The 23,623-nt window shown below is 37.1% G+C and overlaps 2 protein-coding genes across 2 annotated transcripts in view; one reads left to right on the top strand and one right to left on the bottom strand.

The window, feature by feature from the left end:
• Window positions 1-1,742: 1,742 nt before the first annotated feature.
• On the bottom strand, window positions 1,743-20,065 carry gpr143 (G protein-coupled receptor 143). Its single transcript, XM_077216468.1, has 9 exons — window positions 19,246-20,065; window positions 14,522-14,631; window positions 13,559-13,653; window positions 13,383-13,475; window positions 12,416-12,525; window positions 7,611-7,719; window positions 5,412-5,529; window positions 4,161-4,410; window positions 1,743-2,109 (listed from the first exon to the last, which is right to left on the bottom strand). The coding sequence occupies exons 1-9, from the start codon at window positions 19,487-19,489 to the stop codon at window positions 2,009-2,011; spliced, it is 1,230 nt and encodes a 409-aa protein (XP_077072583.1). The 5' UTR covers window positions 19,490-20,065; the 3' UTR covers window positions 1,743-2,008.
• Window positions 20,066-20,081: 16 nt separating this feature from the next.
• Window positions 20,082-23,623, top strand: part of fancb (FA complementation group B) — a 58,299-nt gene continuing 54,757 nt past the window's right edge. The window contains exon 1 of the mRNA XM_077216452.1: window positions 20,082-20,313. Within this exon, the coding sequence (XP_077072567.1) occupies window positions 20,253-20,313 (61 nt within the window). The 5' untranslated portion in view covers window positions 20,082-20,252. The remainder of the gene's footprint in view (window positions 20,314-23,623) is intronic.

Below are 23,623 nucleotides of genomic sequence, written 5' to 3' on the forward strand. Positions count from 1 at the left end.
TAGTATGGTTGAATTAGATCATTGTAGGTCAGCAGCAAAGACATTGGTTAATAAAGTGAGATTAAATACATAAAGTATATTTGTGAAATTTAACATAGTTAATTATAAAACTTTTGCACAAAATTATGTGATTGCATTTGACTGTTTTTATTCATTTTGGGGAATACTGAATGTTTTTGTGCAAGTGAGATGAGTAAATGCATGCTCAATGGAAATGCACACAACACCTCACTTTATTTCTCTCAACATGGGGACAGGAGAGCTGTCAGTCAATAAATGTGAAAAAGTAACTAGCGTTACTTATTTGAAAAAGTAACTCAGATATTTTGTTGTAAATTGAAAAAGTAATGCGTTACTTTACTAGTTACTTGAAAAAGTAATCTGATTACGTAACTCAAGTTACTTGTAATAAGTTACCCCCAACACTGCTCGTTTGTTCGCATTGCTGGAGGACAACAGGCTATACAAATACGGTGCTGTATAAAAACATAAATTATAGTTCGCCTCAAAGTTTTTTATTTGTGTATTTATTTAATTTGTATTATTTCTTCCCCAAGCTCATAAAATACATTTGGGTCGCACATAAATTGACAGTGTCGGTCGGAAACCGGAACCAAACAAATGTTTTTGTTATGCCTAATTCATATTAAACCTGTTATCTCTGTAAAGCTGCTTGGTAACAATCTGTGTTGTAAAAAGCGCTATATAAATAAAGCTGACTTGACCATTTTTACTGTATTTTTGATTAAATAAATGCAACTTTGTTGATCAGAAGAAAATTATAATCGTATTTATTATGAACTTTTGACCACTAGTTTTTGTAAAGAGGTAAATTATTAATATTAAAACATTAATACTACTTAAATAAAAAATTTCTATAGTCTAGCCTTAACAATGATTTTGTTGTTTCACTATTCAGGAAGTCAAATATAAGAAATTAAAGCTGCAAGCAGCGCTGAAAAGGGCCCTCGCACCCGTGCCACCGCCACCCGGCGGGTTTAGGAAAACAGAGCACGGTGGGCTGTACGTAAGTATAGGACGACTATGTTAAAGTAATTTGTATTTGCCACACTTTCTGCTACCAGCAGGTGACGCTATTGCTATAACTGAATATGAGCATGGTCATGTGTTCAGGACAGGACTCTTCAAAAATGTGAAGTTTGGGGCAGATCGGACATTGAATGGCTGAAATTGGGTGTACATTTGTCAGGCCGTATAGGGCACACCCTTCGGCGAAAACTCAAGATCTTCGCAATTTAACGTCACAAAGGCCTTAAGATTACACTCACCAAATTTGAAGAGGATCGGATCAAAACTGTAGGAGGAGTTTGTTAAAGTACAATGTCTGGAAATGGCAAAAACTGCCCAAAAAGTTCAAAATAGCTGACTTCCAGTTGTGTTTAGTGCTATGCTCCAAGAGACTTTTTTGTAGGTATTGGGTCATTACATCTATGTACCGAATTTCATACCTGTACGAGAAACCTAGAGCCGGGGCAATAATTTAGGGGGGGCAATTAAGCCATTTTGCCCCACACAATTCTGAAACCCACATCACACGTACATTTTCACCACTTCTGAAGCGTGTGCAAAGTCTCATGAGTTTGAGCATGTTTAGGTAGCGATTCACTCTAAAAAGCGATTCACTTTGGAGAAGAAGAAGCGGAAAAATAATAAACGGAGCAAAAACAACAGGGTCCTCTCACCATCGGTGCTCGGGCCCTAAAAACATTACACACTTCATCTTTAATCACAGTATAATTTAATGAAATATAAAATGAGTAAAACATAAGCAACAAGTGTGCTGGGAAATTAATACTGTATTTTTACAGTGAAATCCTTAAAACAGTGTTTTTTTTATTACAAACAAGTCTGTTTGCAAACATTGATACTCAGATTTAAATGAAAGTGTCATTAATACTGAATAATGTGTGGTTTTAGAGAAACCTCAGGCAGAGATTGTCTGTAGAAATGCATGAAGACTCTGTTGTGATGAAGCGTATGAAAGCGTTCAGCGTGCGGAGATCTCCAGAGACGCTCCGTTGGGCTTTACGTCCTCAAACTCGCGCTGTTCACTGGATATGTGGATTTCTACTGTACTAGACTCTGAATCTGAGAGATGAGATGCAGAACACTAGTTAATGTCATTTCATAATTACATTCACAACAGTGTCCAAATGTCACGTACGGACTGACGTCTTCACCCTTTATTCAAATATTATAGATTCAAATATGATTATAGGTTCAAATATTAAGTCGATTGTTTTATTAGTGATAACGCAATGAAACATGACGAATTGTACAACATAATTTTGGTCCAGGCAAATCATGAACACATGCAAGAGAAGCGACCAAATATTAATAACTGATTTGTTTGTTTTTTCCTGTCAGATATGGTTTTCTGTGCATTTTTTGCATAGTAAAATAAAACCTGTGGCTGTAGTTTGACTTTTTTGGCAAATAATTTTGTTAGATAAATACCTTAAACAAGTTAAGTGTTTTGTTCTTCCCTCATATTTAATTTATATATATATATATATATATAATTTTTTCATACTTTGATGGTTTAATCAAACTTGTAGGGTCATTAAAAACAAATATCCCTTCCAGACATAACTTTTGGACACTGCTGTGTGTGTGTGTGTATATATATATATATATATATATATATATATACAAATAAAATGTGTAATGTTTGTAAAAAGGAGAAAGATGTGTAGTCCATGTAAGCGTTTGACTATTTCTGTCACAATACCATAGTTACAGTGAGTGATACTACATTAAATCCATGGATTAGTGTTGTCAAAAGTGCCGACTTCGGTACCCAGTCGGTACTGAAATTTAAAAAATGTGACACTTTGAGTGCAAACGTAAACACCTCTGATTGGCCATTGTGCTCACTCGCTCATCGGATATGTCTGTGATTGGCTGCAATGATCAGCGCTTCAAAAACATGTTGTAAATATACATCAATCTCCAGCAAGCGCTTACACACCGTGTCTGATGCGCCGCTGCTGCTGCGAGATATGGATAGACAACGTTGGCAGTATTGACAGCAAAATAGGCTACAGAATATTTCGTTCTGTATTGACAGGTGCAATATTTGAAAATCGATAATTATTATTTTTAATTATATTTATATTTGCATTTATGTCAAAACCTATAGACTTTCAAACATAAAAATGTAATTTATTAATATGTATTTGTGTCAAAATGACACATTAACACATTTTCCTATTTTATTTTGCCAGGAAACGCTTCCAACACACTTGCGTGTCGCGTGAAAAATAGGCGTCGGTTCTATTTCTAGCATTCATCCGTTTTTTAGAAAAACGGCTTCTATGGGGCCATAACGTAAGATACAAAGTAATGGCGCTTTTTATACATTGTCGTGTTTCTTTAGAAATACATAATGGACAAATGAAGTCCTCAGATGTAAAGTTATCTGATCCGATCTAGTCAATGTAATGCTAACAGCGGGTGAAGTTCTGCTACAATGGCGGCTCCCGCGAGGCTTCAGTTTCCGGCTGACGGATTACCGCCTTGTAACTTATCTTATAACCATAGACATGTATTTATTATGTCTATGCTTATAACTAGTGATGAGTCCCAGTTTAGGACCCAGGCAATCAAAACACATGTTATGGGTAATCGCTTTAGTGCCTGGTTACAAATCAGATATCACTTTATTAAACTACGTTATAACGACCATTAATGTATTTTAAATATGTTTCATACTATATATAACCGAAGCTATAGATTGTGAAATTAAACATTTCTCATTCTTAGTGTTTTTTTTAGTTCGCTTAGATAGTAGCACATAGATATCCGAAATTAGAGATAACGTTTTTTTCAGCATCGACAAATTTTTCGATAAAAAATTATAACAATAAAAAATAACAAATATGATACAAGCATAATTATGCTTGTAATCAAGACATGCTTGTAATCAAAAATATATATATTATGCCTTACTGCTTAATAACAATGTCGCAAAACATAGCTAAAAATGCAATTTCTTTCACTTTATCTATATAAATAAGCAGGATAAAAATAAAAGATTCTTACATGAATTAAAGTTTGATTACAATAAGAATCGCGAGATCAGCTTTAGATCAGGCATATCACTGGGGTCCTAAGCTGGGACTCAGCACATGTCTTACCTTCGGAGAGCACGCTAATGGCGTCTGACGTCTGCTGTCCGTTAGCGCTCAGGCTCTTCTTGATCTCCTGAACGTGACTCTGGTAGATCAGTGTGGATCCCACCGCCGGTGTGTATCCGCACGCCGCAGACGTGGAGCCCGAATCCCACGCTAGCTCTCGCCGTCTCTGCCGGCTGAAGTCCAGGTCCAGACCCGTCCACCCGTGGAACGCCAGCGTGTTCAAGAAGCCCTGCATCGGGTTCAGGATCCCCTGAGAACACACAGCGCGCTTTACTCAATGCATCAATGAATGAATCACCAGAAGACTTCAAAGACTGTCTGTCGTCATGCTTGACTGCATGAAAAACATGTTCTGCAAGTATCAAATATGATCATCAGTCTTTTTTTGAGGAAGGTTTATTTGCATTGTTTTAAAACTACAGAGCTTTGATCATAAAACTAAGCATTAAATATCATATTATTGACAGATATTGATATTTATATGCATTTTGTGTAAGTAACTGCTATACTGTTATAAAGATCTGCATGAATTATGAAAGACTTAAATTCCACACAGAAGACTTCAAATACTTTTGAATTAAGAATGTTGAGATATTTGTGCGGCATGGAAACAATTGTCAACTATGTTTCAATTGTTTTCAAAAAAATTTTTTTGTAGTTTATTAGGACTTTTATGTTATTTTTTGGTTTTTGGGTTATTTTTATGTTATGTTTTGGTCAACATGCGTCGTTTCTAGGAATACATGCAATTAATTACATTTATGTAGCTCAAGTGAGCTTTATTTCTACAGCGCTTTATACAATACAGATTGTTTCAAAGCAGCTTTACAGTGATAAACAGGAAAACTACATGAAATGTAAAGCAACCAATCACAGTTTGTTTTGTTCCACGTCATGTTTAGGGTCTTGAAAATGTAACATCGATGTCTTTACAATAACAGACCGGAGTGTAAAACTCTTAGACGTATTTTAAAGAGTCTATCACGTGAACTTCACATACTTTTATAAATCCAGCGTTTAGTTGATCCTGATAAGTGTACACATGACTGCGTTCTTTTTCCATGAGGGGGTTTGGCTTCACATCGGCTTTGTTTCCAGGAGGATCTTTTTGCTTGTTTTTGTGTGTGCGTTCAGCCAATCAGCACACACTTACATCACTGGTAGTAACTCTGAAGTAGGAGCTAGTTTAGTCCCTTATACCTAAAAATCATCCCAGTTTAGGAATTGATGGATATTTGATCTTGTACTCACCATGATGAACCACGTGATGAGCGCGGCGTTGCGAACATTCCTCAGATCGCTGGCTTTAATATCATCCTGCATCTCCAGATAAAACAGCAAACTCTCATTGATGATGTTGGGCAGCCAGCTGATGAAGACCACAGAAAACATACTATTAGTTTACTAGATGAACAAACAGTGAACAATACTTCTATAGCATTTATTAAATTAATTTCAACATTTACTAATACATTATTAAAATCAAAAGTTGGATCTGTCAATAATATTTAATGCACTGTGAAATATTAGATTTTTACTAACTAATGTTAAAAAGATCAACAAATGCTTTATTGCTCACTGTTAGTTTATTAAGAAATAAGACCTTATTCTAAAGTGTTACCAAAAACATTTATAAAAAAAAACCTGGATTTTTTAAGAAGCAACGCAATTCAAATGCACTTTATTTTACAGTACATGTACTTGCCTAAGAGAACACTGGTTAATGTAAGATAACTACATGGATTAAGCTTAGGTTCAGGGTTAGTACCTAGTTGCTGTAATTACTAGAAGTAGTACATAGGTAACAGTAAAATAAAGTTCTGGCCATAATTATTCTCTCCATACACTGCAAAAACAATGTTGTTCCTCAGTATTTCTGTCTTGCTTTCTAATACAAATATCTAAACATTCAGCAATTTAATTTTGATTATTCTTCTTCTTCAGTAAATAAGACTTAACCCTTTCCCCGCCACAGAGAATTTTCCTTTGATGCGTGTTTTGACTGTTATACGGTAGGGGGCGCTATTACACATCTTCTGAAAGACCACAGAATCTCTGGATCATCCGTTTCTCAGCTTTTGTTCAAAATGTTTCTTTTTTATAAAACACCCACATTCAAGTGTTGATAAAAAAAAAGAATGCATGAACCTTGAATAAAATGGGTTTTTAGCTCATGTTTGTTCATTTAAAAACAGTGTCTGTGCTCTTTGTTTATATAGTATATTGCATGTTCAGATTCACAAAATATTGTGGAGGTCATGAAAGTTTTGTAAAACTTTTTGTGAGTTTTTTTTTTTTAACTTAATATCTTCAGTGATTTTGTTTCTCCAGTAAATGTATCTTGATTTAAAGCTACAATATGTAATTTGTTTCGCCGCTAGGGGTCGCTAACCTCTTACAATAACAAAAGCGTAGGTTTTCGACGCAGTGAATAAGCGGAATTATGGAACTTGTTGTCATGCCGATGGATTTAATAATGTTTATGGATGAGTGAATACATTGATGTTTTTAACATGACTGTGGTGTGAAACGCCGCGATCGCTAATGAGAGACAGATAGCGAGTCCCGCGGATATAAAGGAATAAGGACAATTCATTCTGCCGAACTAACGTACCCGCAAGTGCTGAATTAATACTCACACACGTCAGTATATTAGACGAATAAAGCTTGTGAGGGAACGCAGCGCTGTTTCACTTGGTCTACACTATCACACTAAACTGCATTTGAGTGTGTTTCAAGTTATAATGTTACTCTATGTGTTAGTTTGTTTGCTGTATGAGACTAGCCGTAAGCTAGATCAATATTAGAATAACATTCTGATCATATTCTAACATTTCATCATGTTGAGCTGTATAACTTTTATGTACATTTTCTCACCTGTCTAATAAAGCTCATGTAAGAGCGGCGTCTCGGTCGAGTGGAAGTTAGTCGCGGACGCTAGCTCTCGGCATCTCGAAAACGCCACGCTGATATTGATTCTCGTTTTATTTCTCCTTTTGTCCCAAAGTCTGCTTGCCATGGTCCATAATGTTTGAACGAAACAACAACAGCGTTAGTGCGCCGCTAGAGTAACGCAGCTGTCCACGGCTGTCGCCATGGTTACTATGGCAGTACGAGCGGAAACCAGGGATAACGCGGATATTACGTCATTGACAGGCGACAAGTGAACAGAGACGGGCACTATTTAAAATTGTGCATTTCTCTGAATTTACAAATTCTTGGAAACATTTAGGATTGAAACAAATATATAACACTGTGCCAAGCAGTTTTTGGATATTTTTAACCCAAAAATCTTACATATTGTACCTTTAAGAATGTTTAGATATTTGTGCTGGAAAACAAGACAGAAATACTGAGGAAGAACAACATGTTTTGCAGTGTGTGATTAAGATGTTCAGAGGAGGAATATTGGCTTGAAATGAATCTCTGCTCCATGAATATGAATCTTACCAGATGACAAACACCAGCATGATCTTAAAGAACCGTATTTTGATCTCAGATCCGAGTCGGCGCTCGTTCTCGGTGTAGATTCCCTGCTGGCCCTTGAGCAGCGACGTCACTGCAAGAAAACACGGGTTTCTCTAAAATAAAATCATGAATAGGGATGTACAAATATATCATCCAACATATCGGTATCGGCTGATATATGTTCATTTTTAATGTTATTGTTTACGGCCCGATAAGAAAATGTGGCCGATATATTAAAGCCGATAAATAGTGTATTATTTCCTTCAGCTGAGACTCTTCAGATGTGCAACTGTTCAACATGATGGTTTTGAATTGCTTGAAATATGGTTGAAATCACTTCAAAAAAGGAAAAGAGTTCAGTGCAGCGCAAGTCTGTCATATCGTCAACATAAAATCATAATGAGAACATTATAATTATGTGTTTGGGACATGGCTTTTAATGATGAGACTTTTGTTTTTTTAATCAGGCTCTCAAAAATTATATAAAAATTTGGATTTAGAGTTATCGGCTAATATATCGGTTAGCGGCTTTCAAATATAAAGAATTAATGGTTATCGGTATCAGCCAACATTTTCATATCGGTGCATCCCTAGTCATGAATCAACTGAACTGAAGATATTTCTACACTGAAACAATTGGCTTTATAGGTTAATTTGTTTACACAACATGACCTAACAATGAGCATTACTTCTACGGCATTAACTCATCTTAGTTAAAGGAGGAGTTCACTTCAGAAAGAAAATTTCCTGATAATTTACTCTCCCGCACGTCATCCAAGATGTTCATGTCTTTCTTTCTTCAGTGGAAAAGAAATGAAGGTTTTTGAGGAAAACACTCCAGGATTTTCTCCATATAGTGACTTCAATGGAGTCCAACGGGTCGAAGGTCCAAATGTGAGTTTCAGTGCAGCTTCAAAGTCTCGACACGATCCAGCCGAGGAATAAGAGTCTGATCTAGACAAACCAGCGCACATTTATAACTAAATAAACATTTATATACTTTTAACCACAAATGGTCATCAAGTCCACGACTTCACGCATTACGTGATCACGTTGAAAGGTCACGCGGTTGGGCAAAAAACTCCATCTCATTTTCTCCTCCCACTTCAAAATCGTCCGATATCGTTGTTTTACCGTTTTTTGTAAATGGCGTTTGTCTTTGTCTTTGCACGTTCTCTTTGTAAACACTAGATCTGTTCTTACGCCTATGTCACGCTTGACCTTTCACCCTGATTATGTAATGTGTGACGCATCACAGCTCGTGCAAGACCAGCATTAGTGGTTAAAAGTATATAAATGTTTATTTAGTTATAAATGTGCGCTGGTTTGTCTAGATCAGACTCTTATTCCTCGGCTGGATCGTGTCGAGACTTTGAAGCTGCACTGAAACTCACATTTGGACCTTCGACCCGTTGGACTCCATTGAAGTCACTATATGGAGAAAACCCTGGAGTGTTTTCAACAAAAACCTTCATTTCTTTTCCACTGAAGAAAGAAAGACTTTCAGACGAATACAATCAGAGTTATATTTACATTTACATTTAGTCATTTAGCAGACGCTTTTATCCAAAGCGACTGACATCTGAGGACTAAAGCAAGCGAGTCATCGTGAAGAGGGAAGAACGACGCAAGAAGTGCTCAAAATACAAAGTTCAGGCATTGCTCAGAGTAGCAAGAGCCGGACAAGGGAAGATTTAAAAGGGAAGAGAAGGCAAAAAAAGAAAATAACCAGAGAATCGAAAACAACCTTACCTTGTGGTAGATACTACACTGAAACAACAGGAGAACTGGATGTTCAGAAAAACGACTTGCGCTCTCTAATATTAATAAATGTCCTGACTCTTCCAGGCTTTATAATGGCAGTGAATCGCAACCAACAGATTGAAGCTCATAAACGTGCATCTATCCGTCATAAACGTGCATCTATCCGTCATAAACGAACTTCTCGCGGCTCCTGTGTGTTAATAAAGACCTTCTGAAGCGAAGCCATCCATTCAAGTCAGAAAAATATTAATATTTAAAACTTTATAAAGTAAAATAACTAGCTTCTGGCCAAACAAACATACGGATTCATGTGTGCATGTGTTTGAGTGATGATGAGTGTGTGTGTGTGAGTAGTGAGTGTTTGTGTGTGAGTAGTGAGTGTGTGTGTGAGTAATGATGAGTGTGTGTGTGTGAGTAGTGAGTTTTTGTGTGTGAGTAGTGAGTGTGTGTGTGAGTAATGATGAGTGTGTGTGTGAGTAGTGAGTGTGTGTGTGAGTAATGATGAGTGTGTGTGTGAGTAGTGAGTGTGTGTGTGAGTAGTGAGTGTGTGTGTGTGTGAGTAATGATGAGTTTTTGTGTGTGAGTAGTGAGTGTGTGTGTGAGTAATGATGAGTGTGTGTGTGAGTAGTGAGTGTGTGTGTGAGTAATGATGAGTGTGTGTGTGTGAGTAGTGAGTTTTTGTGTGTGAGTAGTGAGTGTGTGTGTGAGTAATGATGAGTGTGTGTGTGAGTAATGATGAGTGTGTGTGTGAGTAATGATGAGTGTGTGAGTGTGAGTAGTGAGTGTGTGTGTGAGTAGTGAGTGTGTGTGTGTGAGTAATGATGAGTGTGTGAGTGTGAGTAGTGTGTGTGTGTGTGAGTAGTGAGTGTGTGTGTGTGAGTAATGATGAGTGTGTGTGTGAGTAATGATGAGTGTGTGTGTGTGAGTAATGATGAGTGTGTGTGTGAGTAGTGAGTGTGTGTGTGAGTAATGATGAGTGTGTGTGTGTGAGTAGTGAGTGTGTGTGTGAGTAGTGAGTGTGTGTGTGAGTAATGATGAGTGTGTGTGTGTGAGTAGTGAGTGTGTGTGTGAGTAGTGAGTGTGTGTGTGAGTAATGATGAGTGTGTGTGTGAGTAATGATGAGTGTGTGTGTGAGTAATGATGAGTGTGTGTGTGTGAGTAATGATGAGTGTGTGTGTGAGTAATGATGAGTGTGTGTGTGAGTAATGATGAGTGTGTGTGTGTGAGTAATGATGAGTGTGTGTGTGAGTAATGATGAGTGTGTGTGTGTGAGTAATGATGAGTGTGTGTGTGTGTGAGTAATGATGAGTGTGTGTGTGAGTAATGATGAGTGTGTGTGTGTGTGTGAGTAGTGAGTGTTTGTGTGTGAGTAGTGAGTGTGTGTGTGAGTAATGATGAGTGTGTGTGTGTGAGTAATGATGAGTGTGTGTGTGAGTAATGATGAGTGTGTGTGTGTGTGAGTAATGATGAGTGTGTGTGTGTGAGTAATGATGAGTGTGTGTGTGTGTGTGTGTGAGTAATGATGAGTGTGTGTGTGAGTAATGATGAGTGTGTGTGTGTGTGTGTGTGTGTGTGTGTGTGTGTGTGTGTGTGTGTGTGTGTGTGTGTGTGTGTGTGTGTGTGTGTGTGTGTGTGTGTGAGTAATGATGAGTGTGTGTGTGAGTAATGATGAGTGTGTGTGTGAGTAATGATGAGTGTGTGTGTGAGTAATGATGAGTGTGTGTGTGAGTAATGATGAGTGTGTGTGTGTGAGTAATGATGAGTGTGTGTGTGAGTAATGATGAGTGTGTGTGTGAGTAATGATGAGTGTGTGTGTGAGTAATGATGAGTGTGTGTGTGAGTAATGATGAGTGTGTGTGTGTGAGTAGTGAGTGTTTGTGTGTGAGTAGTGAGTGTGTGTGTGAGTAATGATGAGTGTGTGTGTGTGAGTAGTGAGTTTTTGTGTGTGAGTAGTGAGTGTGTGTGTGAGTAATGATGAGTGTGTGTGTGAGTAATGATGAGTGTGTGTGTGAGTAATGATGAGTGTGTGAGTGTGAGTAGTGAGTGTGTGTGTGAGTAATGATGAGTGTGTGAGTAATGATGAGTGTGTGTGTGTGTGTGTGAGTGTGTGTGTGAGTAATGATGAGTGTGTGAGTAATGAGTGTGTGTGTGTGAGTAATGATGAGTGTGTGTGTGAGTAATGATGAGTGTGTGTGTGAGTAATGATGTGTGTGTGAGTAATGATGAGTGTGTGTGTGTGTGAGTGTGTCTGTGAGTAATGATGAGTGTGTGTGTGTGTGTGTGTGTGAGTGTGTCTGTGAGTAATGATGAGTGTGTATGTGAGTAATGATGAGTGTGTGTGTGTGTGTTGAGTAGTGAGTGTGTGTGTGAGTAGTGAGTGTGTGTGTGTGTGAGTATTGAGTGTGTGTGTGTGAGTGTGTGTGTGAGTAATGATGTGTGTGTGAGTAATGATGAGTGTGTGTGTGTGAGTGTGTGTGTGAGTAATGATGAGTGTGTATGTGAGTAATGATGAGTGTGTGTGTGTGTGTGTGTGTGTGAGTAGTGAGTGTGTGTGTGTGAGTAGTGAGTGTGTGTGTGTGTGAGTATTGAGTGTGTGTGTGTGCGTAGTGTAAATATCAGCAGTGTGTCGCATTACTCGCAGAAGTTGCGCTCAGACTTAAGTGGAATCCGTATGTTCATTTGGCCGTAAATAGTTATTTTACTTTATAAAGTCTTAAATATTAATATTTTCTTACACAAACTCATCGTTTTGCTTCAGAAGGTCTTTATTAACACACAGGAGCCGCGAGAAGTTCGTTTATGACGGATAGATGCACGTTTATGAGCTTCGGCTGTTGGTTGCGATTCACTGCCATTATAAAGCCTGGAAGAGTCAAGACATTTATTAATATAACTCTGATTGTGTTCGTCTGAGAGAATAATGTCATATACACCTAGGATGACGCGAGGGCGAGTAAATCATGGGCTAGTTTATATTTTAAAGTGAACTCGTCCTTTAAAGGCTTGAGCAGATTCTCACTCACCGGCTGATACGGTGCGAGCGAACAGCACTGGGTTGACGGCGAGCACCAGGAGCATCGGGGCGTATGTGGTGACGTAGTGCGGGACGGCGTGCTGAAGGCCATTCTCACAACTCACATGACAACACACACACTCAGTTCAGATCCACAGTGCAGGAACGGCTCACGTCACAGTCATGCATATCAGTTCATGCATTGACTAATAATAGCAACACTAAAGTCATGGATCGGATTCTTAAAGGAGTAATTCACTTCAGAATTAACATTTCCTGATTATGTACTCATCCCCACGTCATCCAAGATGTTCATGTCTTTCTTTCTTCAGTGGAAAAGAAATGAAGGTTTTTGTTGAAAACACTCCAGGATTTTCTCCATATAGTGACTTCAATGGAGTCCAACGGGTCGAAGGTCCAAATGTGAGTTTCAGTGCAGCTTCAAAGTCTCGACACGATCCAGCCGAGGAATAAGAGTCTGATCTAGACAAACCAGCGCACATTTATAACTAAATAAACATTTATATACTTTTAACCACTAATGCTGGTCTTGCACGAGCTGTGATGCGTCACACATTACGTAATCAGGGTGAAAGGTCAAGCGTGACATAGGCGTAAGAACAGATCTAGTGTTTACAAAGAGAACGTGCAAAGACTAAGACAAACGCCAGACAAAAGTATATAAATGTTTATTTAGTTATAAATGTGCGCTGGTTTGTCTAGATCAGACTCTTATTCCTCGGCTGGATCGTGTCGAGACTTTGAAGCTGCACTGAAACTCACATTTGGACCTTCGTCCCGTTGGACTCCATTGAAGTCACTATATGGAGAAAATCCTGGAGTGTTTTCCTCAAAAACCTTCATTTCTTTTCCACTGAAGAAAGAAAGACGTGAACATCTTGGATGACGGAGAGTAAATTATCAGGAAGCGTGTAAAACGTACACACTGCACCTTTAAGTGTGTGTTTTATCGTCACCTGGAGATGGAGGGGTAGTAGAGCATTGCAACGCCCTCGACACACAGCAGAAGCGTCAGACCCCACGTGATCATGTGATACAGGACGATGGTGCTACGACAGAGACACGCGCGTCAGGAAATTAAACTAACATCTGCTCTAGCGTTTACAATAACAAGATGCATGATGGGACACACCTGATGCCAGCTGATCTCTTGACCACTAAGAAAACATCCACCGCGTAACAGAACGTCCACCAGAAGGAGGCGCTGAAAAACAGCTGGATCCACATCTGGAGATGAATACAAAACCATCCTTTACATTATTAAACTCAAGTATTATTGCTACATATTCTTAAAATCAAAAATAATCAGGATTTTTTTTTATTTAAATGCATTTAAAGCATATTTGATAGAAAAAATGTCAGTTTGAAAAGGTAGAAAGGATATGATTTTAAATAAACTAGCAAAATTAGTTTTTTTATTAATTAATTTTAAGGCTTTAATTTGTTATTATAAGACTTATTTGTAAGACTAAATGCATAATGTTTAGATTATTAATGTGCCTATAATAAAGTGAACTTTAACTACTTGGCTATTATTCTTTTCAGTTTTGTTAGTATTTATTTTTATCTCATTTTCCGTTTTGACACCATTAGCAGATATTTTTTCTTGTTTTAAGTACAAACTTACTATTTAGTTATTATTTCTTGTTTATATTTAAATATTTTTTATTTAGATATTTATTTTAATCTTGTTTTCCCTTAGAATTACATTTATTTTTCTGACCCCACTGGCAGATATTTATATTTTTCTAAGTATAAAGTCACTATTTAGTTATTATTATTTTATTTATACGGTACATGTAGGCTATTATTTTTTATTTTGTTGTCCTTTTGAATTACGTTTATTTTTCTGACCCTGTTTACTTTATATATATATATATATATATATATAATGTTTAGTTGTATGTTACTGTTATTTTGGGGTTGATTTTTTTTTGTTGTTAAAAATTATTTGAGAAGTTACTTATAATATGATTAATCTTTCATTTTATGCAACTGTATGTTTATGCAGGTACAAATAGCTGCAGATCTAACCACTTTCAGTGATATTTACAGTACACATGAACTATATAACGGTCTTGTACACGTGTCTCACCGCACTGCCGACACAGAACACCTCGGGCCAGACGTCCGTCCCGTTCCCAACGGAGATTCTGTCGACGAGATCGGGAAGGCCGAGCCAGATCGACGAGCGCACGATGATTCCTGCACAAATGCACCAGATACACTATTACAATATCACTCCATCTTTGATGAGCATGTACGAGTATCGTAAAACATGAAAATACTGTATGTAGCCACTATCTGTTATTTTGTTCAATTTAAATAATGATACAAAACATCATCAGTCCTTCCGTTTTTATCTTACAGTGATTCACTATGGTAAGCCAGTTATAAGCGTTTATTTTGGATCGCAAACGCATTGTAATGGTCACTTTGTGCATTTACTGTAATTCGAGGAGAAATGAGAACTGCGCATGTGCGCAGAGAGAGTCGGTAATGGATGTGACAGGTGAGGAGAGATAACCGATCTACCGACTTTTGTACACTTTCTTTTATTTCCCTTTCTATTTGTGACCAGAGTTGAATGTTTATTTGTATACTTTTTCTCACTCAATCCCCATGTGTGCGGATGAGTGTGACGTTTAAGTCATTTTATTAAACCCGGGGAAAATACGGCATCTGTTCCTCCGATTGTTTTTCTCTCTGGGCAACAACCTCTCAACTTTGCGTTACAATATGAGGTTTTACGGTAGAGTATCGTAAAACATGAAATACTGTTTGTAGAATCTGTTATTTAAAAGGTGCACTGTTACTTTTTTTTGCGGGATTCAAATAACGTTAATGATTCAAAACATCATCAGTCCTTCTTCCGTTTTTATCTTACCCTGATTCACTACGGTAAGCCTTATAAAGCGTTTATATTTTGGATCTGACGGGATGGTTTCCGCGGGAAAATGTCACTCGGTTGCTTTGACGTGTGTGTGTGTGTGTGTGTGTGTGTGTGTGTGTGTGTGTGTGTCCCAACAAAAAAGGTTGACACGGAGCTACTAAATCTCCAAGCTCTGGAGAATCTTCCGTGATGGAAATCAGCGATGTTATTACTTCAGTGACGAATTCAAATGCTTTCTTTACTGGATCTCTCAGCGCTGTGTAGTAACTGTGTGGGAATTGAAATCGAATCAGGAATCAAAATCGAATTTAGAATTGAAATCGAATTTAGAATCGAAATCGAATCAGGGTATCTTCCGTCCATTTCATTTCCAATTTGAAATGTAATAAGGAAAAACGAGAAAACGCGCCTTTAGTCGTTTTTTTGTTTTTTATAAAAAACGAAAAAATGAGATTTCGGCTTGATTTTTCATTTTTTGGTTAACGGGTCAAAAACGGATAAATGACTTCAAAATCCGTTTTGCACATGTGGGCAGTCAAGACAAGTCAAGTCACCTTTATTTATATAGCGCTTTTACAATACAAATTGTTTCAAAGCAGCTTTACAGAGATAACAGTCACGCCCCTCTCAGCCGATTGGTCAAGGAAAGCTGAGCCTGTGACATCATCAGTAATTCCCCAAGTCTTTTCAACAAAATTTCAAATAATCTTTTCGTTCCCTCATCGTGGACAATATAATTCATTCCCTCATTCGTTTACTAAATCGTGCATAGTATCTATTAAATGATCCCTGCTTTTACTAAATGGTGACCACGTTGTAAATAACAATAATTAGTTGCCTTATTATTGAACCTTAGGCATAAGTTACTCTCAAATTCCTAATTCGTAGCCATGATAAATAAATGTATCTGCATGCTGTGTGCATTAATGTGAAGAAATGGCTAGGAGAGTGACGTCATGTAGGATGTTTTTAATGTTTTGGATAGGATTTGGCATGAGTGAAATGAATAATGTGAATGCAAATCGATTAACTTTTAATTTTTAAGTATTTGCTGTTTACTGATTATTGTTTATTTTTTCTCTTTTCTTAATTTCAGGATATTTCTCAAATGCATTCAGTCCTTTGTGCGTTCGCTGCTGTAAACCGGTCGAGAGGGACAGAGAGACCGAACACGCTGAATTGTGTGTCCAAAGTGATCTTAGATGCTTATTTCTTAATAAATTACTCTAAACTGCACATTGTCACTGTATTATTTTGTCACATTTTAAGAGTAACATTTAATTTAAAATAATTACCAGCACTGCATAAAACAAGTAAAATCTATTTAAAATATCAAATGGTTTTACTTAATTATATTAATTACATCAGATTTGTAAGTAAAAATTACTCAATATAATTTAACAGGTCAAGTTATATGTACTTTTTCACTTTGTTGATTTTACTCGGCTTAGTTAAGTAGATTTACTTAATTTCCATAAATTTGAAATTTACTTGAAAAATAGCAGTGCAAAAACTTGTCTTATAAAAATTGAGTAAATTCTACTTATTGTTTTTCTCAGTGCAGTTACATTTTAATTTACTATCATCGGAACCCATCACCAACAGCAGTTTTGCATTACAGTATTTGCAATGAGCACCCCTTGTCCAAAACTGAGCGTATTGTCTATTGCAGCACTACACAGATTTAACTCTGCACAGCTAAATAAAACCGGCTGGGTGCAGATTAATATTTAATATTTCTGAAATAAATATTTCTGTGAAACGCGTTAAGTTGCACAGCCCTGTACAGTTTAAGAAGCGGTACGCAGAGCCATTATTTTGTTGAAAAGACTTGGGGAATTACTGATGTCACAGGCTCAGATTTGCTTGACCAATCGGCTGAAAGGGGCGTATCATGACCGCCCACATGTGCAAGACGGATTTTGAAGTCATTTATGACCCGTTAACCAAAAAACGAAAAATCAAGCCGAAATCTCGTTTTTTCGTTTTTTATTAAAAAAAATAAATAGATAAAGGCGCGTTTTCTCGTTTTTCCTTATTTAATTTCAAATTGGAAATGAAATGGACGGAAGATACCCTGAATTTAGAATAAAATTCGAATTTAGAATCATAATCGAATCGGGAATAGAATTTAGAATTGAAATCGAATTTAGAATCGAAATAGAATTTTGAATCGAAATCGAATTTAGAATTGAAATCGAATTTAGAATCGAAATCGAATCGGGAATCGAATTTAGAATCGAAATCGAATCGGGAATCGAATTTAGAATCAAAATCGAAACGGGAATCGAATTTAGAATCGAAATCGAATCAGGAATCAAAATCGAATCGGGAATCGAAATCGAATCGGGAATCGAATTTAGAATCGAAATCGAATTGAAATCGAATTTAGAATCGAAATCGAATCAGGAATCGAAATCGAATCAGGAATCGAAATCGAATCAGGAATCGTAATCGAATCAGCAATCGAATTTAGAATCGAAATCGAATCGGGAATCGAATTTAGAATCGAAATCGAAACGGGAATCGAATTTAGAATCGAAATCGAATCGGAATCGAATTTAGAATCGAAATCGAATCGGGAATCGAATTTAGAATCGAAATAGAATCGGGAATCGAAATAGAATCGAATTGGAAAACCTGAATCGATATCGAGCCCTAGTGTTTTATTGAACAGAGACTGTCAGATGTCTCTCTAACAGAGTTCACTGTAAAGCATCATCTATTGTGATAGAGCTTGTAATAAAACAAGAATTAGCATTAGCTTTTCGGAGATGGCGAGAACTGAGGGATTTGAAATGTTGTTATTACTCGACCATAACTCTATTGCGAAGGTTCGTTTCATTATAGTTGTTGTAGTGCTGGAGTTTATTCTAAAGGAAGTACCGTGTCTATGCAGTTTTGTGTTTAACTGCTAGAAGGCTAAAGAAAGAGTGTATCATGAATCTCACAACGGTTGCCTCGTGTTCCTGACACTGAATGAACTCTATGAATAGAAACCTGAAATAAACTCGTTCTGAGAATAGCACGTGTGGTTTTGCACTAATTAAGTGTCTCAAAGAACATGCAGTAATTTTACTGAAACACAACATTACTGGCATAACAAGCATTTGAGGATCCGTGACTGATCTGCACGTCCAGCTGATATATAGAGCAGTTCTCTTTCTAATAAAGCAAAACTGTAAACCGTGTACAACACATTATGAACAAATAGAATAATGCATTAATTCATGCAAATCAGCTTTACGGCAAAATCCAGTTTGTAAACATTTAAACAGATTATTTGTCTGAATGAATGTCTACAATCTTACAAAAGTGAACAGCTTATGAAACACACAGACTGACCCAAATCTTGTGTGTGTGTGTGTGCGTGAGAGAGAGAGTGTGTGCATGTGTGTGCGTGCATGTTTGTGGGGGCATTTGGTCCTCACACACACACACACACACACACACACACACACACACACACACAAACACACACACACACACACACACGTTTGTTTTGCTATACTTCTAAGGACCTCCATAGGCATATGGTTTTTATACTGTACAAACTGTATATTCCGTCTCCTTACACTAACCCGACTATTTTTACATTTTCAAAAAAAAAAAACATTTTATTATGTGTGTGTGAGAGAGTTTACCTGAACTTTACATTTCCTTAGTTCAATTTTGGTGAGAAAGGGTCTTTACATTTGCCAAAAAATATCACTTTTTTGTAATGAAACGCTCAGACCAGGTGAGAATAACGCAAAAGTAATGTAACATTACTTTTCTTTAAAAGTAACTACGTAACGCAATTAGTTACTTTTTAAGGGAGTAACGCAAAAACTTTCTAAGTAACTTTCCCCAACACTGCTCACAAGTATAGCTAAACAAACGCGCGTGTGTGTGTGTGTGTGTGTGTGTGTGTGTGTGTGTGTTACCTGAACATCCTAAAATATCACACACGCTGATGATGAGCAGAATCCTGAGGGACGAGGTGGGTTTAGGACGCGGAGACCGGAAGCTGCTCCGCTTCGGCAGGATCTGCAACACGCAGAAGAAGAAGCTCAGGCTCGCGCTGCACGCGCACATCGCGCTGAAGAGCCGCGGCGCGAAGCCGATGACGAACTCGGTGGCGGGATCGCGGTTCGGGCAGCAGAAGGTCTCGAGCCGCGGGGACGCCATGACGATGACGAGGAGGAGAAGGAGCGCGAAGAGGATGATGATGATGATGAAGAAACTCAGTCATGTCACTGGCTGAGGATCACGAGCTCCACCATCATGTGCTTCGGGTTAATCTGACTGAACTACAGCTCGAGTTACAATAAAGCACTGCAGAAATTCCACCTCGTGTGTGTGTGTGTGTGTGTGTGTGTATGCCTCCGTCTGATATATAACTTTATAAATCATAGTGTTTTGTTTATTTTACTGTAGGCCTACTTGTTAAACACACACTCTCACACACACTCGCTTTCTCTCTCTCTCTCACGCACTCTCTGTCTCTCTCTCTCACACACACACACACACACACACTTTCTCTGTCTCCAACACACACTCAATCGCTTTCTCTCCCGCCACTCCACTCACACACCCTCTCTCTCTCCATCACACACACACTCGCTCTCTGTCTCTCTCACACACACACACACTCGCTCTCTGTCTCTCTCACACACACACTCACTCTCTCTCCCTCACACACACACTCGCTCTCTGTCTCTCTCACACACACACTCGCTCTCTGTCTCCCTCACACACACACTCACTCTCTCTCCCTCACACACACACTCAGTCCTCTATCAAACACACCTGGAGCTCATCATACTCTTCTGATTCTGTGATCTGACTGGATTTTAAACGGTCTCTGTGGAGAAAATAACAGCGAAGAATAAAACACAGCAGACAAAGTGTTTATTGTAAAACTTCCTGGCATTTCCTTCGACAACACTGAATGAAAAACACATTTCCAGACACAGTTTCTCATCTGCACGTTTGTCCTGCTGATCAACACAGTGAGTAAAAAGTGTGTGTGCGCGCGAGAGAGAGATTGAGTGTGTGTGTGTACAAAACAAAATGCACACAAAGTGTCCCTGCTTGATATACAACCACTGAAGAACATAGTCGGTTTTGATGAGAAAAAAGAAACAAACGAACCGAGTGCGGATCACAACAGAAGTGCTAACGGTACCGCTTTGAAGCGCGCGTCCGTTTAAGAACGAGCTTGATTTAAAAAACAACGCATTTCAGCGCTAGATTGCCTCTTATTTTACAAACTAACGAATATGCGAGATTTTTCAAAAAGTGGGGGATAATATCGACCTTTTCAATAAGTGGTGGACATCATCATCATGTCCCACCCGCAAATTATTCTATGTGAGTTTGTCATGTGATCAGAAACTGGCGCAGTCAGTCTGACGTCACTAGAGGGCGCTGTAACACCAGCTTTCTGTTTTCAAATTTTGTTTTGTTGTAATGTCTATATGGTTTCCATGGTGACCAGCTGAAATCAAACACTTAAAAGTTTTTTATTTAAAGTAAAAAAAAAAGGAGATGGTTTTAGTTTCAGTGAATTAGGCCTATATAACGCCTCTGCAACCCTGTTCACATAATATTTCACAATTCTGCGGTGTTTCGTGGATGTTTAGGTTTCCTGGCACTTTATAAGAGTATCCTGGGTGGTTGCTAAGGCGTTGTTGGTCGTTGCTAGGGTGTTACTAAATGGTTTCGTACTGTCTCATGCAAAGTCCTGAAGCCTCTGAGAGATCATGTGTTTCTGAACATTGATGTGTGTTTGTAAACAACATCTGATGTTTAATGATCGCAAACACAAGGTACTTTTCAAACAAAATCAGGCTTGTTATTAAATAAACTTAGTATTTCTGTAAATCCTGGTTGCATTTTGTTTTTCAGGTTCAGTTATAGTTATAATTTACTAACAAAACAATAAAAAGACTTGAAATTAACTGAAATACAAATAAAATAATAATTTTATTATAATTAATATTTGATCTGTAATAACTTATTTTATTTCAGTTAGCTGCCAAGGCAACATTTATCATCTCTATTTAGTTTAAAATCTAAAATTTGATTTACTGTAATCAAACTAAATTAAAACCAACTAGCAATATTTAAAAATATAAACGAATAAAATGACAAAAGCATATTACGAAATTACTTTTAATTATTATTAGCATAACTAAACATAGACAAATAAAACCTAATTCAAAATATTCATAAAACTAATAACACTGATGTCAATAATTAGCAAAATAACCATATTTAATGAAAATAACAAAAACACAATGACTTAACTAAAACTTTAAAATGAAAATATAACTCTTTTAATATAACTCTTTTATTCCAGCTTCATAAATTCATTTTTGTGCGCAACACGCTGATTTCACGCAGCCGCCATTTTGAAATCGTAAGCGAGGCTCTGGTGGGAAGAACCCCGGAAGTAAAGATAAACAACAATGCCTTGGACTACAAACCTGAAGCTGCTGGCGCGATTTACACTATTAGATGTTAATATCCAATATAGGATATGTATTCCTGCTTCTTTTTTCACTTTCTGAAAAAAAAAATATTTATAAAAGAATTTCACTGTACAGTATATAGTCTAAAGTATGAACGAAATGTATGTCATTTTTGGAATAACTAATTTGTACATTAAACACAATAATACGCCATCGCATTCGCGATTCTTCTATCATTAAAGGCGACACTTCAGGTTTTCTTCCAACCGGAGCCTCGCTTTCGATTTCAAAATAACGGCTGCGTGAAATCAGCGTATAGCGCCCCCTACCGTATAATAGTGAAAACACGGATCGCCGGAAAATTCCATCAGTGGCGGGAAAGGGTTAAAAAAACCCTAATATCTAAAACAACTCTTGTTTCAGGGGAAACACGTGCTGATTTGTCACCAGGGCAACAGCGGCTAATATGAGCCCTGATTACAGGAGTCAGTCTCTCATTAACTCTCTATTGATCCGTCAGCTTCATTAGCGCATCAGTTTAATCAGAAGAACAGCAGGACTGAAGCTGTAATCAGTGACTAATCAAGAGAAGAAGAAGAAGATCACACACTTGTGAATCTGTCTTCTGATTGGCCAATGCACTGATTCCAGTGGCGATCATCATATTTCTATTTAGTGCAACGATTAATCGCATCCAAAATAAAAGTTTGTGTTTGCATAATATGTGTGTGTACTGTCTAATTATTTTTTATATATAAATACACACTTATGCATGTATACGTTTAAGAAATATTTGCATGCATATACTGTTTATATATTATTTATATGATATAAATATGTATATTTTATATATAAATAAATACAAATTCTTAAATGTATACATGCATGTGTGTCTATTTATACATGCAAAATAATTAGACAGTACACACACATATATTATGCAAACACAAACTTTTATTTTGAAGTTTTCGATCAAAGAATCGGGTTTTGGCGACCTTTTTATCTGTTAAATATTAACCCTGTAAAGTCTGACATAAAATAATAAGAATTATACGCATGTGCATCTTTTTTTAAACCTTTTAGACAAAAGTGCAGTTGCTATGCATCATATCAGGCTTTTATGGCTCATATAGTGAGAATATGAGAAAAAACAGCTGTTTTATTTAGAGACTCAAACTGAGCAAAAATATTTTCTATTAATATTTTATAGGGTTAAAAAAAACAACACATTCAATCCAGTGCAACCAATGTCATTTTATATGTAAAAAGGATTTCCTTTTTATTTGTGCACAAACTTGACCTCTTTCATACTGACCTCTGACCTTTTGACCCCAAACACTGCAGTCTCTGCTCTCATTGGCTCACTGTACGTGACGAATCATAAGTGTTCTTTTTATAGGATTTGATCTCAGCATCTTCCGAACCGTCTCCAGATAATGAGATATAATATATTTGATCACTTTTAAAACATGTTTTATTATTATCGGGAACCAAAACGATAGTATTCACTTCACAGAATGTAATGATTGCTAATGTGAATCCCAGAAATGCTCACTTATGTCAAGACAAAACACTTCTAGGTTATTCATTTAAACAATAGAATAACTACAGAGAGGATAATATCAAAACAAACTATAATTTCTTCTTCTGTGATATGAATTAATCTGAGAATAACAGAATTTAATAGAATTATCACACAGAAATGGCCCAGTTTTATAAAAAATCTTGAATATGTAGTTGATGAGAATCCATTAAATTACACTGTAAATGATTTGCCAAGAAAGTTTCTTTACTGTAACGCAATTTATACAATACAGAACTACAAAAATGTATTTGCTTTATTATG

Source organism: Siphateles boraxobius, unplaced genomic scaffold, assembly GCF_051911475.1.
Source record: "Siphateles boraxobius isolate OS27281-9 unplaced genomic scaffold, OSU_SipBor_1 7, whole genome shotgun sequence".
Classification (NCBI taxonomy): domain Eukaryota; kingdom Metazoa; phylum Chordata; class Actinopteri; order Cypriniformes; family Leuciscidae; genus Siphateles; species Siphateles boraxobius.

Coding starts and splice junctions, on each gene's coding strand:
- gpr143 (XM_077216468.1), bottom strand. CDS start 19,489: ATGGCGTCCCCGCGGCTCGAGACCTTCTGCTGCCCGAACCGCGATCCC. Junction 13,654..14,521: donor TGTTCTGTGTCGGCAGTGCG/GTGAGACACGTG, acceptor ATTCATCTCCAG/ATGTGGATCCAGCTGTTTTT. Junction 2,110..4,160: donor CATTAGCGTGCTCTCCGAAG/GTAAGACATGTG, acceptor CTCATCTCTCAG/ATTCAGAGTCTAGTACAGTA.